The sequence below is a fragment of the Triplophysa dalaica genome, chromosome 12 (genome assembly GCF_015846415.1).
Source record: "Triplophysa dalaica isolate WHDGS20190420 chromosome 12, ASM1584641v1, whole genome shotgun sequence".
In the NCBI taxonomy this organism is placed as follows: domain Eukaryota; kingdom Metazoa; phylum Chordata; class Actinopteri; order Cypriniformes; family Nemacheilidae; genus Triplophysa; species Triplophysa dalaica.
The window spans coordinates 1,920,312-1,935,999 of record NC_079553.1 but is presented as its reverse complement, the minus strand read 5'-3'; the positions used below and the strand labels follow the sequence as shown (position 1 = coordinate 1,935,999).

General features: G+C 38.1%; 1 protein-coding gene across 2 annotated transcripts in view; it reads left to right on the top strand.

The window, feature by feature from the left end:
* tsnare1 (T-SNARE Domain Containing 1) overlaps positions 1-15,688 on the top strand; it is a 107,624-nt gene that overhangs the window by 30,172 nt on the left and 61,764 nt on the right. For both annotated transcript variants that reach the window (XM_056762683.1, XM_056762682.1), the window contains exons 4-7: positions 82-151; positions 11,946-12,036; positions 12,248-12,322; positions 13,994-14,050. In XM_056762683.1, the coding sequence (XP_056618661.1) occupies positions 82-151; positions 11,946-12,036; positions 12,248-12,322; positions 13,994-14,050 (293 nt within the window). The remainder of the gene's footprint in view (positions 1-81; positions 152-11,945; positions 12,037-12,247; positions 12,323-13,993; positions 14,051-15,688) is intronic.

The following is a 15,688-nucleotide window of genomic DNA, read 5'->3' as shown; positions in this document are numbered from 1 at the left end:
TAAGCACAGCATGAGATGTAAGTCGTAAGGTGAAAGCGACAAATTTAAAGTCACATGGAAATGACTATCTGTTCTTTGCAGTCGTAACCCTGGAGAAGAACCTTCAGTCATTGGGAACATCAAGAGACACAGCAGAGCTGCGACAGAGTTTGTAAGTCTCTCTCTCAAACACACACACACATGATTCCATGTTTTATGGGGACATTCCATAGATGCAATGGTTTTTATAATGCACAAACTGTACATCATATTCCCTACCCCTTAACCTCACAATCAAAAAAAGTTAATTCTGTATGATTTATAAACTTGTTTCCTCATGGGGTCCCAAAAATGTTTTGGATATTGCCATCTTTGCGGGGACGTTTTGGGTTTACCAGGTACACACACGCACAACTAAATTAGTCAAGAGCTCTTTTTGTCATATTTGAATTAGGATTTGGAAATGACACATTCTACTGTTGTAATTGCAATAGCGTGAAACCGTGGCGCATTTGTCAAAGTTTATCACACCGTCAAAATATCATAACGCCCCATGCCTACAAACCATGTATCATAGCTCTCGAAGAGACCCATTGACATTGTTCGGTCAAAGGCAAAACCTGATTTGTCCCATTTATGAGTCTTTCCAAAAGTAAGGAAAACTTCTGAAGTTTCAGCATGTGTTTGTAAGGACACGTCTCTCACAAGTATAACCAAACTATCACGGCAAGAAAAGCAAGCTATGATTTCATAATGGTCATTGAAGGCCTCTGGGAAATTATACATTAATTTTAATAGCTTGCGTCTTGCTGGCTTTCTATAGACCGCATTGAAACCAAGCCGTATCTGAGCATTCACTCTCACTGTTTCAAGACCTCCCTCCCAGCATGTATTGATTACTCATCTGACTCACGGAGTGAGGATGCAGCACTCACAAAATTCCTCGCCGATGACAAAGTGGGCAGTCTGAAATTGCTGTTGTTTGAAATGCATTATGCTACCTGTGTCCAGTGGCGGCTCATCAATTATATCAGCCATTTTTTTTGTTAATGATAGCATTGGAAATCTAATAGGCACTGTCTTAATGTGTGTGCTTGTGCTTTTTCTTGAAGAATTGCCATTATTGAGGCACAACGTGACATCTATTGTTAGCTATTAAGCCTCAGAGCAAATTGGCTGCCTGAAACCAAATGAGATAAGCAGCCATGTTTGTCTGCTGCTACACCCTCTGCTGTTCTTGCTGAGAAACTGCACGGTACAGCGCATGTTATGGTGCATGTTACGATGTAATATTTTGCCATAAAACGCATTAATGTTGCAGATTCACATTTTGTAGCAGTTAGCAGTCTGTGGTTTGATGTTTAGCTATGTAAATGTATATATGTGCATAGCAACAAAAGTACAACTAAGTCATTATCTAAAATATTTGTGAATATATCTTTTGCATCCACATCATAACAGGTAGCCTGAGTAGTGAAAATGATACTCTTTTTTTGTCTGTTATCTACTTTCATTCTATCAAAAATCTGACAACTCATCGTTGCTGTTTTGCTTATGCATTTCCTGTTGGTGTTTCTTCCTTCGGTTTGTTAGTTGACCTTGACTGTGTCGCTCTCTCTCTTTCTCTCTCGCTCACTCGCTCACTAAATCTACCCATTTTCTTACTCTTTCTGCCCTCTACCGCACCTCAGCCATGATTCTATTACAGTCAGTTTCCACAGAAACCTCGTAGTTCCAGGGTCATACCTCCCAGATGGCGATATGTCGCCCAAAGGCCCTGGCAGACTGCCCCCCCCAAACTTCCTCATGCACACACATACACATTTGCTCTACAATGTCACAGACCAGACAAGATATGGGCACTAAAATGCACTGACTCACAGTGGACCTCAGAGACTGGTGCTATAAGAGATCAGTGAGGTGGTGGCTGCTCGATTTGGAAAGTTTGACTGGATGACTGATGATATCAAAATGAGGCCTGTCAATCAATATTTTTTTTACAATGATGATTATTATCTATTAGATTTTCTGTAGTTAAGTGGTAAGAGCTTGGCGCTAACAGGTCAAGGCCATGGGTTCGATCCTAGGGATTGCAGTGAAAAACAGAAACAGTGTTGGGTGTAGCGACTAAGTAATTAGTTACTGTAATTTAATTTAAAAGTAAGGGATTACTCTACAAAAGTGTCAAAATTCTAATTCTAACTTTAAAGTCCTTTAATGTATAAATATCACATTTTTAATACTTTGGTCAATTAATAATATTACTTTATTAAGCTTAATATTATTTATTTAAATAAATTAACAGAGCCGTTTCATGTCTTTCCTTGAATCATTTAATTAATAAAGCTTGATGTAGGATATAGAAAGTAATTAGTAATAAGTAATTGAATACTTTTTGGAGAGTAACTGGCCCAACACTGCATAGAAACAAACGTATAAGATAATGCAATGTAAGTTGCATTGGATGAAAGCGTCTGCCTAGTGCAAACATGTAAATGTAAATTAGGTATCATGATTATGCAAGTTATTTTAAATTCAACTGTTGTGATTGGCTTGTATCTAACATCCATTTTCATGCTCAGTGTAGATACAGAATTTTTCAGTGTGCAGAATCCTATGTAAGGATCAGATTGTTTTATGATGCACAATAGAATGTAACCGTTTGAAAGTGAAATATAAAAAGTATTTGTTCATGCCACTCCCTTCTTTTAACCCAATTTTGCCAAATTTAACCCAATCTGAAGTCGCACAACAGGCGTTTTTATACATTCTGTATGACGTAAATCAGCAAAAATTCATTTGGCTGATTATGCGCTACCCTCTTTGTAATCGAACAAACACACATGCGGCAAAACTAAGTGGATTAAATGTTCACACCCTTAGTTTGTCATTGTGTGTCTTGGAGCATTGCACATTCAGCTCTTCTGCATACGAGACGTCTTTGGGACAGCCTTTGTCTTAAGACTGGAGGACACCTGTACTGTTTGTCCTGGCCTCTGCTGAGGATGCTGTTGACAGAAGGTGTGCCGTATGCTTAGGAGCCGGCGAAAACCTATAGACAAGCCTACAGTCTAGTAGAAGGTGGCTTTAAAAAAGTGCCTTAAATGTCAAAGGTTAAAGCGGAGAACACTTACATGGTCGTTGATGTCAGGTTTGGTTTACGTGAATGTGTACTTAGCCACCACTTTGCCTCATGGATGATAATCAAAGGGATTGACTTAATGGAAAAGTTGGAAAATCGTTTTTAGATGGTGCAACATGTTTAGTACACGCTAGGGGTGTCACTATATCACGTAAAAAATGACCGCATTGATGTCACGCAGCGCATGTGAAAATAGGCCAACTTCCTTCATCATATCCAGCGTGACCAACTGCTTGCACAAGGAGCGTGATTTAACTGCGCCTGCTGCGTACATGGTACAGCTGCAAACTTCCTTGACTATTGTGCCGCAATGGGAGTATAGTTCCCAATCATAACGGCCCAGAAGGTCGCAACTTTTCATTTTCCGCATGTCTTGAATCAAGTTTGAAAAAGGAAAGTTATCGAAACTCTTTGGTCATTTTTAAACCCGATGCTACGGGTCTAATTGGATTCAATGATCTATGCTAAAATTGCTATCGCCAGACCCTGAGATCGGCTGAAAAGATTCCAAAACGGGTGTTCCTATAATACACATATTTTAATATTGTAAACTTTTCAGCACTTTTTTTAAATGTTTCTGTGTATTTATATTTCATTGTTTATTTGTTTTGCGGAACGAAATAAAAGATCAAACACATGATAATAAAAACATTTTGACATAGCATCATTTATTTCTTAAAAAAAGATATTGCAATAATACCGTGGATTTTTTTGGTCATAATAACTGTCTAGGGGAAATTAGTTTTTGGGCCAGCCCTAGTTCAGGGTAATAATCTTACATAATAATCTTATCTTTGTCTGAGTATCGTCGATAAACGATAGTATCGTCAATCGGAAAAACCCTTACTGCCCTTAGTAGATTGCATTGGTCATTATGATAATGAGTTTTTTTAATCACCCCCAGAACTTTCCACTTCCATTGGCCCTTTTTCTAAATAACGCTCTCTTGCTGTTTTGTCACGTTTTTTTTATCTGGCCCTTACTGTTCACAGTTTCCAAACAAGTTTGTTTTCTTGTAGATTGGTACGGTTGGAAATATGTAGTGATATTCAGGTACTACATCAGCTCGGTGATCATTTTTGTAGAGGCAAGCATATTCGTATGTGATTTGTAATATCGATGTGAAAAACAGCACGAGTATTGTTAAGACTCAGTAACACAATCTCGGCGGACGGCTGAGTCTGTGCATTATTAAGTGTCTGATCTTGTAACCAAATGCAAAGTTAAATGCGCATTATCAAAGCAATCAGAAAATGAACAGCTGATTAAAAGCGACTCGTAACTCACCTCAAGCTTTCAAAGCACAACAAGTGCAATCTTCTCTCATACTCATCTAGCTCATTTAACATCTATTAAAAATCCACTTAATCAATGTTCTGTGAAATATATTATTCAGAAAACCAACATGCTAAATATACTAGAAAGATGCACTGTAAAGACCATAAGCTATTAAGTTTTAAGTTTAAAATGTTCCACCAACGCACAAATACCTACATTGGTATGACTATGAGATGTGGGCTCTCAGTAATCTTGATTATAAACGACATCCGCGCAAACGTTGCCTTATCTGACAATGTCAGAATGGTGTCCATCATCGTGACTGATCCTGTACGCGTCATTACCCAGGTCGAGATCGCTGTTTAATGGCACGTTACGCTGGGATAATTGTTTTCTGCTCATTAGCCCTACATTTCCTCGGCTCAGCGGTCGAGTGATCTTGCGGACGGGCTGAACTCTGTGTGCTGGATGAGTACACCAGAATATTCATCACTGTCCTGAAGTGAAGACCTTTAGTTTTCAGACATTGGGGTGATGACAGATAATTAGGTATGTTTATTTAGTTAGAAATGTGCACTTTTGTAGTCAACACAGAATATTTTGAGGACTACAGAACTGAAACACTTGCACGTGTTTTATTTGAACTCAAAACCTTGCATTTTATGCACCTAAAAATCAGAACGCATGCTATAAACAGACTTTTGATTAAAGGAGTAGTTCACTTTCAAAATACTTTTTCATGATAATTTACTCACCCCCATGCCACCCAAGATGTTTATGTATTTGTTTCTTTAGTGGAAAAGAAAATGAAGTTTTTGATGAAAACATTTCAGGATCTTTCTCCATTTAGTGGACTTCAATGGACTCCACACGGTTGAAGGTCAAAATTACAGTTTCATTGCAGCTTCAAAGGGCTTTGAATGCTGTCAATTTTTTTGTTTGTTTGTATGGTGAACACAAAGTACAAAGTAGAAAGTAGCGCCGCCATTACTGTTTACAATGCCTGGAATGGTGTGCTGTGATTGGTTGAGCGGATGTATCGCATTCAGTAGAGACGTGAGACTGCTGTATACTGCGGTTCGGAAAGAAAGGGAGAAAACATGACAAAAACACACATTTTGCATAAAATAAATAAGTGACTTTTCAGTATCGTCCTGATACAATACAGGTTTTTTTTAAATGTTGTTTATCGCGTATTGGTCCCAAGCTACATTGTTATTTTCATTATTACTATATATTTTTTTTTTTTTTATGTTGTCATTGGGTGGTTACAGACACAAAAGTCTGCCTTGGCCCCACAAAGGTTGACCTTAGGAACAAAACTTTGTTGAGGTATATATTCTAAAAGGAGTAGTTCACTTCAAAATTCGCCCCCATTGCCTTTCTATAGTAATATTTATTCCTACTATTTAAAGCTAATAGGGGCATATATTGAAGTGAACTACTCCTTAAAGATTATATATAGTTATAAAAGGTGCAACCAGCCCTGCTGTACAAATATTTTGTAGCGTAAATAAAAGTTGTGTTCAGCTTATTCTGTGTATTCTTTGTGATGAAAATCCGCCAGCGAGCAAGCAACAGAACTCGCAAGCTATATTTTGTGCCTCCCAGTAATACATTTTTAATGTTGCTTTAAAAAACAGCACATTTGAGACTGGTTAGGGTTGGGCTCAATAAAAATGTATTATTTTAATGCTTTGTACACTTCCCCGCAAAGATGAAGAATGTTGTGCTTATCCTCACCATTGTTTTGTGCATTCGAGAAACATTTATACAGGTTTGACTGCGAGAAGCTAGAACAGATCATAAATGGGGACAGAAAATACTCAGCTTGTGTGAAATGCAATGAAACACCTTTGGAAAGCGACGTGTCCCTCACACACAGCCGTCTAAAACTAGATATAAACTCGCAAAAGTAAATACCCTGCTGACTTCACACAGCATGACCTCCGTACATCACACTTTCTGGGAGAGAAATGGCTTTTGAGTAATTTTCACAAAGTCTATCTGCGCCAACACAAAAAAGACAAGTTAGACACTAACTTGACCTCCGAGTACTGCAGTCAGGGTTTGAAATTGAGCGGTGTGTATGGGAGACGTGCTGCAGGTGTCCTGCGTCTATTGAAGTGATGCTTCTCTGGAACTCTTCATTGTTATATAAGCTCTGTCTGTCGAATTGTTTGAGGTGTTGCCTTTTTTGAAGAGATACGTATTCCTACAGCAGCGAGAAAATAGAGACTATTCCAAATATTTATTTCATCAGCATTCGTAGATGAATTGTGGTCATTCCAGTTAAGTGACTGTTGAATGTCAACAGCTCAGGAGTGACCATGTCATCAAACAGCAATGTGAAAGACTGACAGTATGACAAGACTCATCAAAATTGAGGTTATCGCATTAAAGAAAAAATTTGAACAAAATATTTCTGTTGTACAGCTTAAAAGTGAATACAAACTTCCTTTCTTTACAGTATTGGAGGTCTGAAAAAATACACAGCATATTTTGTGCTATTTTGACCAGTTTTCTATATCTGCATATTAGGGATGCATGATAAATTATCGGCCACATCGGTATCGGACGATAAATGGTCATTATTAAATGTTATCAATATGGGCCGATTATAAAATTTAGGTCGGTATTTTATAGCCGATAAGTCATAAATCAATTTCTTTGGTTAAACTTCTTCTGCTGCACGATGCTTAGTTAAAATACAGTACAGTACCGTCTTTCTGTCATGATCATTGACTTACTGCTATTGTTGATGTAGGTACAGTATGTACAGTGTATAGGAATAAGTAAATTATGGAACTAACTAAATTAGGAACTAAAGGATATTGTTTAAATCCGACTGATGGCTGAATGCTTTCTGTCTTGAGACCTGTTGGACATGTGGCTATTAAGAACATTTCTCTAGGTTACTCTTGAAGAACATATATAGTTAGTTTATTAAATAAAAATATACCAGAAAAGAATGTTTAACTAGTGGAAAGCGGGCTTGGTACATGATCTTTAAAGGGGGAAAAGAGAACCAATGGTTACCTTGTTTTCTGCATAATTGTTTTTTATATTAATATTTAGATCTTATGTATTGGCCAATACATCGGTTATCGGTTTCCGTTGTTCAAGAATTATTGGTTATCGGCCAAAATGTACATATCGGTGCACCCCTACTGCAAATAAATGCATACAGAAACAACATTTTTATTTGAAATCTAGCAGAAATATTGTTGATAGGTCACAGAAATAAAAATGAAAATAATTTTGAAAAGATATCTTTATTTTGTTCCCTGCTTAAACTCAAACTTAAGCATTCCACTATTCTGGATTTTAGGGGCATTAGTGAGTAAAAATTTGTTCATAATAATACTACCTAATGAATCTGTGGTCACACTTCAGTATAGGGGACAATTCTTGTTGTTAACAAACCATTAACTATGACTTTTCCCCCAATAAACTCTTAATTTGTTGCTTACTGTATTAATAGTTAATAAGGTAGTTGTTAGGTTTAGTTATTGGATAAGATCAGGGATGTAGAGTATGCTCATGCAGAATATGTGCTTTATAAGTACTAATAAATAGCCAATATGCCAATAATAAGCATGCTAATAACACTAGTTAATAGTGAGCATTGCCAATTTGAATTATAATGTTTTAAGGTACCACACAAATATGCAGCAAAGAAGTCAAGATTTGACACCTCTGATTCACGGCTTCCCTGTTGTAGAAGTACCTAATGGAATCATATTTTACCGATTCAGCATCTGCTCAACTCTGACCTCTGCATCCTCCACATCCTCGTCTCCAGTAGCAACCGCCTCGGCTGTACCATCGCCTGAATGTGTGTCCAGCCATCCAGGGCTTTCATCACGCTCAAGACGGCCATATCCAGTCATAGCGGAGGAAGAATCAACTTTTCCGAGAGTCTTTGAAAAAAAAAAAAAGCTAAATGCAGAGCATGACTAACCAACCAGCGTCTGGGGAAATAAACTGCTGGCTTTTGAATATGTGGGATGAGTAATAGCGAAACTTTTGCATGGCTGCCTGTTGACCCTTGAGATTGTGTAGGCCATATTGTGCTTTACATGTTGCCATTGAGGGAACACAGGAAGGCTTAATTGAGGGCGTATTGAAAGTGTTCAGTGGCTCATAGTTTGCAATATAATGAGGCTGAGTCATGGAGATCCAAAAGAGTTTCAAAAGGGCTTTATTTGTATTATCGCCGTGACTAAACCCTGGCATTATCGTTTAAAAGAAATTCACAGCACTTACGTTTTCGATTTAGCTGAGAGAAAGAAAAAAATATTTTATTTCCTGTTTTTTGCTCTTCTCGTTTTATACTCCTTCTAAATCTGTTCAAACTGAGAAGACGGAAGTGTGACCTTGTGTTTTGTTTTCAATCAGACTCAGTTTCCTCGTTAAATGTCCTTCAAATGCAGCGGTCAACTGAATTTTATTGACCCCATTTACGTTCGATTATCTCAGGCCCCGGGTTAACTGCCGCTAATGTGACACTGGCTGCGGCATAACACGGATGCAAATGGTGCCAAGTTGACCTCTTTGTCTGCCTCAGATGGTGCTGTGTTGGTGCATGCGATGCTTGTGATTTTAAAGCGCCTCCTTCCTAATGCACAGACCGGCTGCCGGGGAGACGCTGGCGAGTTTATAGTGAAACGACGACCTGTCTGCCACAGATTTATCAGCTATTAATTCACCGCTTCTGAGAGTGACCCGCTGCTACATCTGATAGGGTACCATCAAATGTGTCCTAAAACCCAATGCCAACCCATTTAACAACGCCAGGAGGAATTCTCAAACTAAAACTACTGGAGAGAGGGACAAGACGATTGTGATTTTCAGTTTTTAGATTTCGGTTGTCGTTTTAGCACGCCTCGTGTTCTTTAGCTCGGAGGCTTTTTGAACAGTCATGACCTTACCAGAACTCCTCAACCGGTGATATTAAACTTGTGCGTGCAGAACTGTGGGGACTTGAGTCATTGCTCATGTTCAGATGTAACAAAACTCTGTTCTCCACTGTTTGATAATAACGTTTGCCGTGGACCTCATCCTTTTGTTGTTATGTGTGCTTTTTCCGCTCCGCCGGTCTCGTTTCCGTCTCGTGGACTGAGAGCGACAGTGACGTGCCCCCACCCGCACCAAGATGTTTCATCCCGACGGATCTCCCAAAGCTTCCTCCCTCGCATTTCAAATCGATATTTGAGTGGGTGGTGGGCTCTGTGCTCTGTACCGCGTATCTCTTGGGAACAGAAGACACTCTGACCGCCGGTCCCGGTCCCGGCAGGGATCATACGGCGCGGGGCAGAGACACTAAATCAATGGCCTTATCCAAACCCCCTCGCACCGCCTGAAGAGAAAACTGCATTTCTATCAGTAGATTATATTTGTTCGGCAGCTTCTGACCTGCGGGCCCCTTATTCTCTCCATCTACCACCCAGCGCACTACTGCAAATAACATATAGACTATCTCAAGATTTCAGTGTCTCTAATGCGATCACTTTCTCCTCATTTCCTTTCCTGTATCTTTTCAGCAACACTTTTGTCACCCTGGTTTAGGATCTGTTTTGGGGTTAGTTGTTTCAGGGCTTTGTCTGTATCTGTGGGCTATTCTTTTAGAAGATGCTGGTACTGTATATAATGCGCTGTATAATAAAAATGACAGTTTTACATCTGCAAGGCATTGTTTTTATTAGGTGCATTAATGTTTAAATATTACTGGGCTGAAACTAAAAGGTCAAACTATCCTGTGTCTTAAAGAGATAGTTCACCCAAAAATGTAAATAATTGACTTAAAGGAGGGTTTTCCGATTTCTCATAGCCCTTGTTGATGATCAAATCACCAAAACAGACACACCCCTACCCCCATCTTTCACTTTCTTCAGCACTTGGCTGGACTAATGTACATCCTGCGCACTGTGCACCTTACTGCTGATTGGCTAAAAGGTTATTTTTGGCCCGACATTATTTAAACAAGCCTAATTCGGGCACGAATACGAATACGGATGGTTCCAGATATTGTGTTTCTATCTGAAACTTTCAAAAAGTCTGCAGGTGTATGATGTCTCTAGCCAATAGGCGATGCACCGATATGTATATTGGCAGATACCGATAACTGATCATTCTTTAACAATGGAAGCTGATAACCGATATATTGACACACACACAGTATCTTAATATTACTTTGATACAAAGTTATGTAAACGAAAGGTAAAAAACCTGAAACAAAAGGTAAAAAGTGCACAACTGCTTTTCTTTTAAACCATTAACTACAGAAAACAAGGTAACACTAAGTCTATTTCTGCCAAAACATCATGCACCAAGCCTGCTTTACACTTATTAGTTTTAAAACTTTCACTGTTCTGGTATGTTTATTTATTATACAAATGATATATGTTCTTCCAGTGCTATGCAAAAAAGTGTTCCCAGAGGAAAATGATTATAGTTTTATCGCCTTTAATATAACGGCTGGATTTTATTATCTGGCCAAGACATATAACCTTAAAAATGACCATTTATCAACCAATACCGATATGGCCGATACTAAATAGTGCATCAGTTTCTGTGGTTTTGTGTTTATATAATGGAAGTCAATGGGTTGTTTGGTTACCAACATTCTTTAAAATATCTTATTTTGTATTTGTTAGTAAAACGAAAATCGTGCAGGTTTGGTGCGATAAGTGATACCTTTAGCCACACAAAACAGGTTCCATTTTTAACATCTTTGAATTTCCGTGGCGTTTTAATAAACCATTTGGCAAAACCTGCAACTCTTAACGTGTGTGTCCTAAAGTTTAAAAGTACATCTGAAAAGTATCCAGAATATCTGCAAAATACATTGCTAGCTGCTGCATCATTAAAATAAACATTTACTTTGTGCCAAAAGAAAGGACAACATGACTCACTCTTGCAGCAAATAAAATTTGATTTATAGAGCACAACCGCAGATTCAAATGTATTTAGTTGTGGCAACAATTCCCAGGCATACACAAAAAGACAAGCGCCAGAAGCTTGGCCCGGAAGCTTGCCCCTCGTGTGGCCTTAGCGTTTCCCGACTGACATTCTGCTTCCCCTGCCCTCTTCTATTTGTGCGATCCAAATATCGCCATATATAAACCTCAATGATATAGTCTGGATTTCATGCGCTCTGCTGATGCATGAAGAACAGCAAATGCTGTGTATTCTCTTTCATTGTGCTCCGCTACCTTTCCTCCGTTTGATTTGCTGTCTCGGTACACATCGTCTAATCCTTTGCTTTTCCTGCGAGGCAGCAGATTGACTCCTGCCTGGAGCCTAAAGCCTGCCAGACACACAGTCCATCAGTGCACAAAGCTGTTCCTCTGTCGCACAGTCATTAATATTGATTTACTTAATTGGTTGAGCCTAATCCCTTCAATAGGGCTGTAAACCTAGCCCGGCAATGCACACGGGGATAGTGTCCGTCCCGTCTGGAATCGTCTTCTGTGGTACAGCGTGCATGATTTTCTATTTATTTTTGACCTTTCTTTCCCTCTGTGTCCCTCTTTTCATTTAGACATTCCACACAGCAGCAGACCAATAAAGTCATAACAAGCACAAGTCAACTTGTCAAGCAACTCAGTGACATCATCAGCGGATCCTCACGGGTAAAAGTCATTTCTGTGTCCTTCGATTTAAGTCTCATTTATCTTGCCGTTCTGAAAAACGTGTTGCTTATATATGGTAATCCGTCCATTTATAACTGTCACTTATGAAGTAATGTAACAGGAGTAAAATAATGTGCATTGACAGCTTAAATATGTCACGGTGATGTTGCGGAGTTGTTAAACTGGTGAAGTGTTCAATCTTTTCAAACAGCAAGACAGGCTCCGTTTGACCAGACTCAAGACCGAGCTTTCAGATTCTGTGCAGCGATATGGAGACCTGCAGAAGGTATACATGAAAATCTTATTTGTCCACACATGCTTACCTCTGTCAGAGCTTCCACAACAGATGTCTGCGGATGCAATAACAGCCACAAAAGTCTTCTTGGGACTTTCTATAAATACAATAGTTTTTGTTTTGTCAGTGCGTGGCCCTAAGAAAACGGTATCGTCATCTTAAAGAATATACAGTATGAGTCTTTTTCTTATAAAGCCATGGAAAAAGAAAAGAGACCATTCCAATTTTCTTATTTAATCAGCATTTTTAGATGTATTTAGGTCATTCCAGTCCAGTGTCTGTTGAAATTCAACAAAATCAAACCTTGGGAGTGACATTAAGGCCTGATTCACATTGCCACGCCTCTATCTCTCTTCAAATGAAAAGTTTAACCATTTCGATCTGGATGCGGCGTTGACACGCCTAGAAAAATATGTCTACATTTAAAATAACTAAAATGCGTCCGGAAAAGACGCGAAATGTGAATCGGGCCTAAGTCATCAAACAACAATGTGAAAGACTGATAGCATGACAAGACACATTAAAATTGGTTATCACATAACTTTTCCGACATACATGTGTTGTTTAGTATAAAAGTGAATATGAAGTTATTTTCTTTGCAGTATTTGAGGTCTGAAAAATATACAAAGAATTCATTTTATTTTCATCATAAAATAGGATGTTTTTACTAAAATGCAGTACAAAATGTGGGGGACAATATAACACTTAAAGCTGGGGTGTTCGATTTCTCATAGCCGTTGTTGATGTTCAAATCACCAAAACAGACACACACCTACCCTCATCTTTTCGTCACCACTCGGCTCGACTAATGTCCATCCTTTGCACTGTGCACCTTACTGCTGATTGGCTACAAGGTTGTTTTTGTATTTGGCCCGACTTTGTCTAATCAAGCATAATACGGAAATCGGATACTTTAAGGCCATTGCACATTGAGTCCGACATTTACGTCCAAAATATCCGCATGTTAAAAATAAATATGTCAATCACATTTATACCCTGTCAATGATATTTTCGTCCGTCTTTAAAAATTTCGGACTGGGTTCGATTTTCTGCATTATTGGCATCCATAGCAACCATTTTGAGAGGCGTTTTGACAATTCAGAGACACCAAACAAACGAGCACCAAATACGAAAAAACAAACACGAACATTTTGAATTTTATGTGCAAAGACCTTTACGGTAATTGAATCCATAATCATTTAGAAATATATATTTACCATAATTACTTAAATATCAGTTTAATGCAGTATGACAAAAATATGACTTTGTGGCATGATTGAAATTGTTCTCTACAGTTCAGAATATCTACAGGCCAAAAAAATATCTTAGAATGGAGAAGGGCTGGACATGGACATATAACGTGTTTAAAACCAGCCACCTCATGTTAAGTTAATTTGATGTTAGATAACAACTTATCTAACATATTGAATAATAAGAAAAACTAAGAACAGGGGAATTTGTGAATCTGACGCTTCAAAGGTAGTCAAGGGACACCACAGTGTGCTGGATTTTTACTAAGGTGCCACTTGTGTAACCCACCCATGCAGAAATAATTTAAAGCTGTGCAAAAAGACTTCTCTGAAGTCCTCCTCAGCTGAGCTGATGTCACGTGTGCCTGCCTCCATTTGCATATTAATGTAATTTTTTTCTCATTTCTGACAGAAAATTGCAGATCGTTCAAGAGCCTTGCTTCCTCCAGCACAAAAGGACAGGAAGCAGGTGAGTGGCTTTAATATGGTGAAGTCCAGAGCGAGTCTACTTCTTCCTCTTTGTTCTCTCACAAGCTCTGCGACAGCCATGTGACAGTAACATAAAGAGGGTGTGATTGCATGCGGAATGAAGCTCTTTGAAGCCTCTGTTTCTCATCATTTGATTTTCTTGCAGGTCAGATATTGACTCGCACAGCATGTCACTTACAGAGCAGGTCGCTATTCTGCGTGTTTGTCTTTGGAATAACTGCGCTTGTGGTAGAGAATGCGATAAGCAGCTTTGTAGGTCTGGAGGTCAACACATGGGTGGTTTGGTAGGTTTGAGAGGTAGCGGGTTAAACCATGAGCAAGACGTCTAACCCCACTATACAGGGAGAATATTTCTTAAGATATTAATACAAAAATGATCCGTGCACCAAATATCACTGTTAACATTTTAAACTCATTAGGTTATCCTCTGATCAGTTTTATTTAAAATGTTAATATGCATTAAAATTCAGCTTTCCTGTATAGCTCAGTGGTTAGAATATGGCGCTAGCAACAGCAATGGTCAGTGTTGGGCAAGTTACTCTGAAAAAGCAATTAATTACTAGTTACTAATTACATATTCAATAGTGTAATTAGATTACTGTACAAATGACTCTCTCCAAAAAGGTATTTAATTACTTATTACTTATGTCTTTCAATATACTATCAACCTTGATTAGAATAAATTTAGGATAGACATGAACGGCTCATTTAATTAATTCAAATAAATAATTTTAAACTACTTAAAGAAGTATTTCTAACTGACCACAGTTTTACAAATGTGAGAATTATAAATTAACGCATGGATTTTACAGTTAGACTTTGGATTTTGATGTCAATTCCACTATTGACTCACATGTATTAAACAAAGTATTTACTTTAATTACATCAAAGGTAACTGTAATTAAATTACAGAAAATTTAAGAGTTATCACTTACTTTACTTTTCAAGGAAAAGTAATGAAATAACAGTTAGTTACTAGTTACACCCAACACTGGTCATGGTTTCCATCCCAGGGATTGCATCTACTCATTTACAAATGTATAATATAATGCAATGTAAGTCGCTTTGAATATAAGCATCTGCCAACTGCATAAATGTACATAAAATATTGTCCAGCCAAATTCTATACACTAGTATAAGTGTTGTGGCATACTCTGCATATCTCTGCTCTCCATCTGAAACCTCTGTATCACCATATTTCGTGATTTTTACTTTTTGTCATTAAACTTTATTATTACATTTAGTCATTTAGCAGACGCTTTTAACCAAAGCGACTTACAGGTGAGTTAAGCAATGGAAGCAATTGAGACAGCATAAGGACAACAAAAAGCATAAGTGCAATCAAAAAAAGAAGACTGGTCTCATATAACCTAACACAGTATACAGAGCTAAGTTAGATTGTTTTTTTAAAAAGAGTAGAGAAGAAATAGAAGTCAGTCACCCTTTATGTTTGTCAACTTTGACAACACAGTATTTAATCATTTGAAAAGTACAATGTTTTTAGCATCTCCTGAAAAACAGTGAATTTGGACATCCGAGGTTTTGGAAGGACAGCGACGATACGTGAAATTTATTTTTCGTTTTGTAAGAACAATCACACAAACTTACACAGTACACA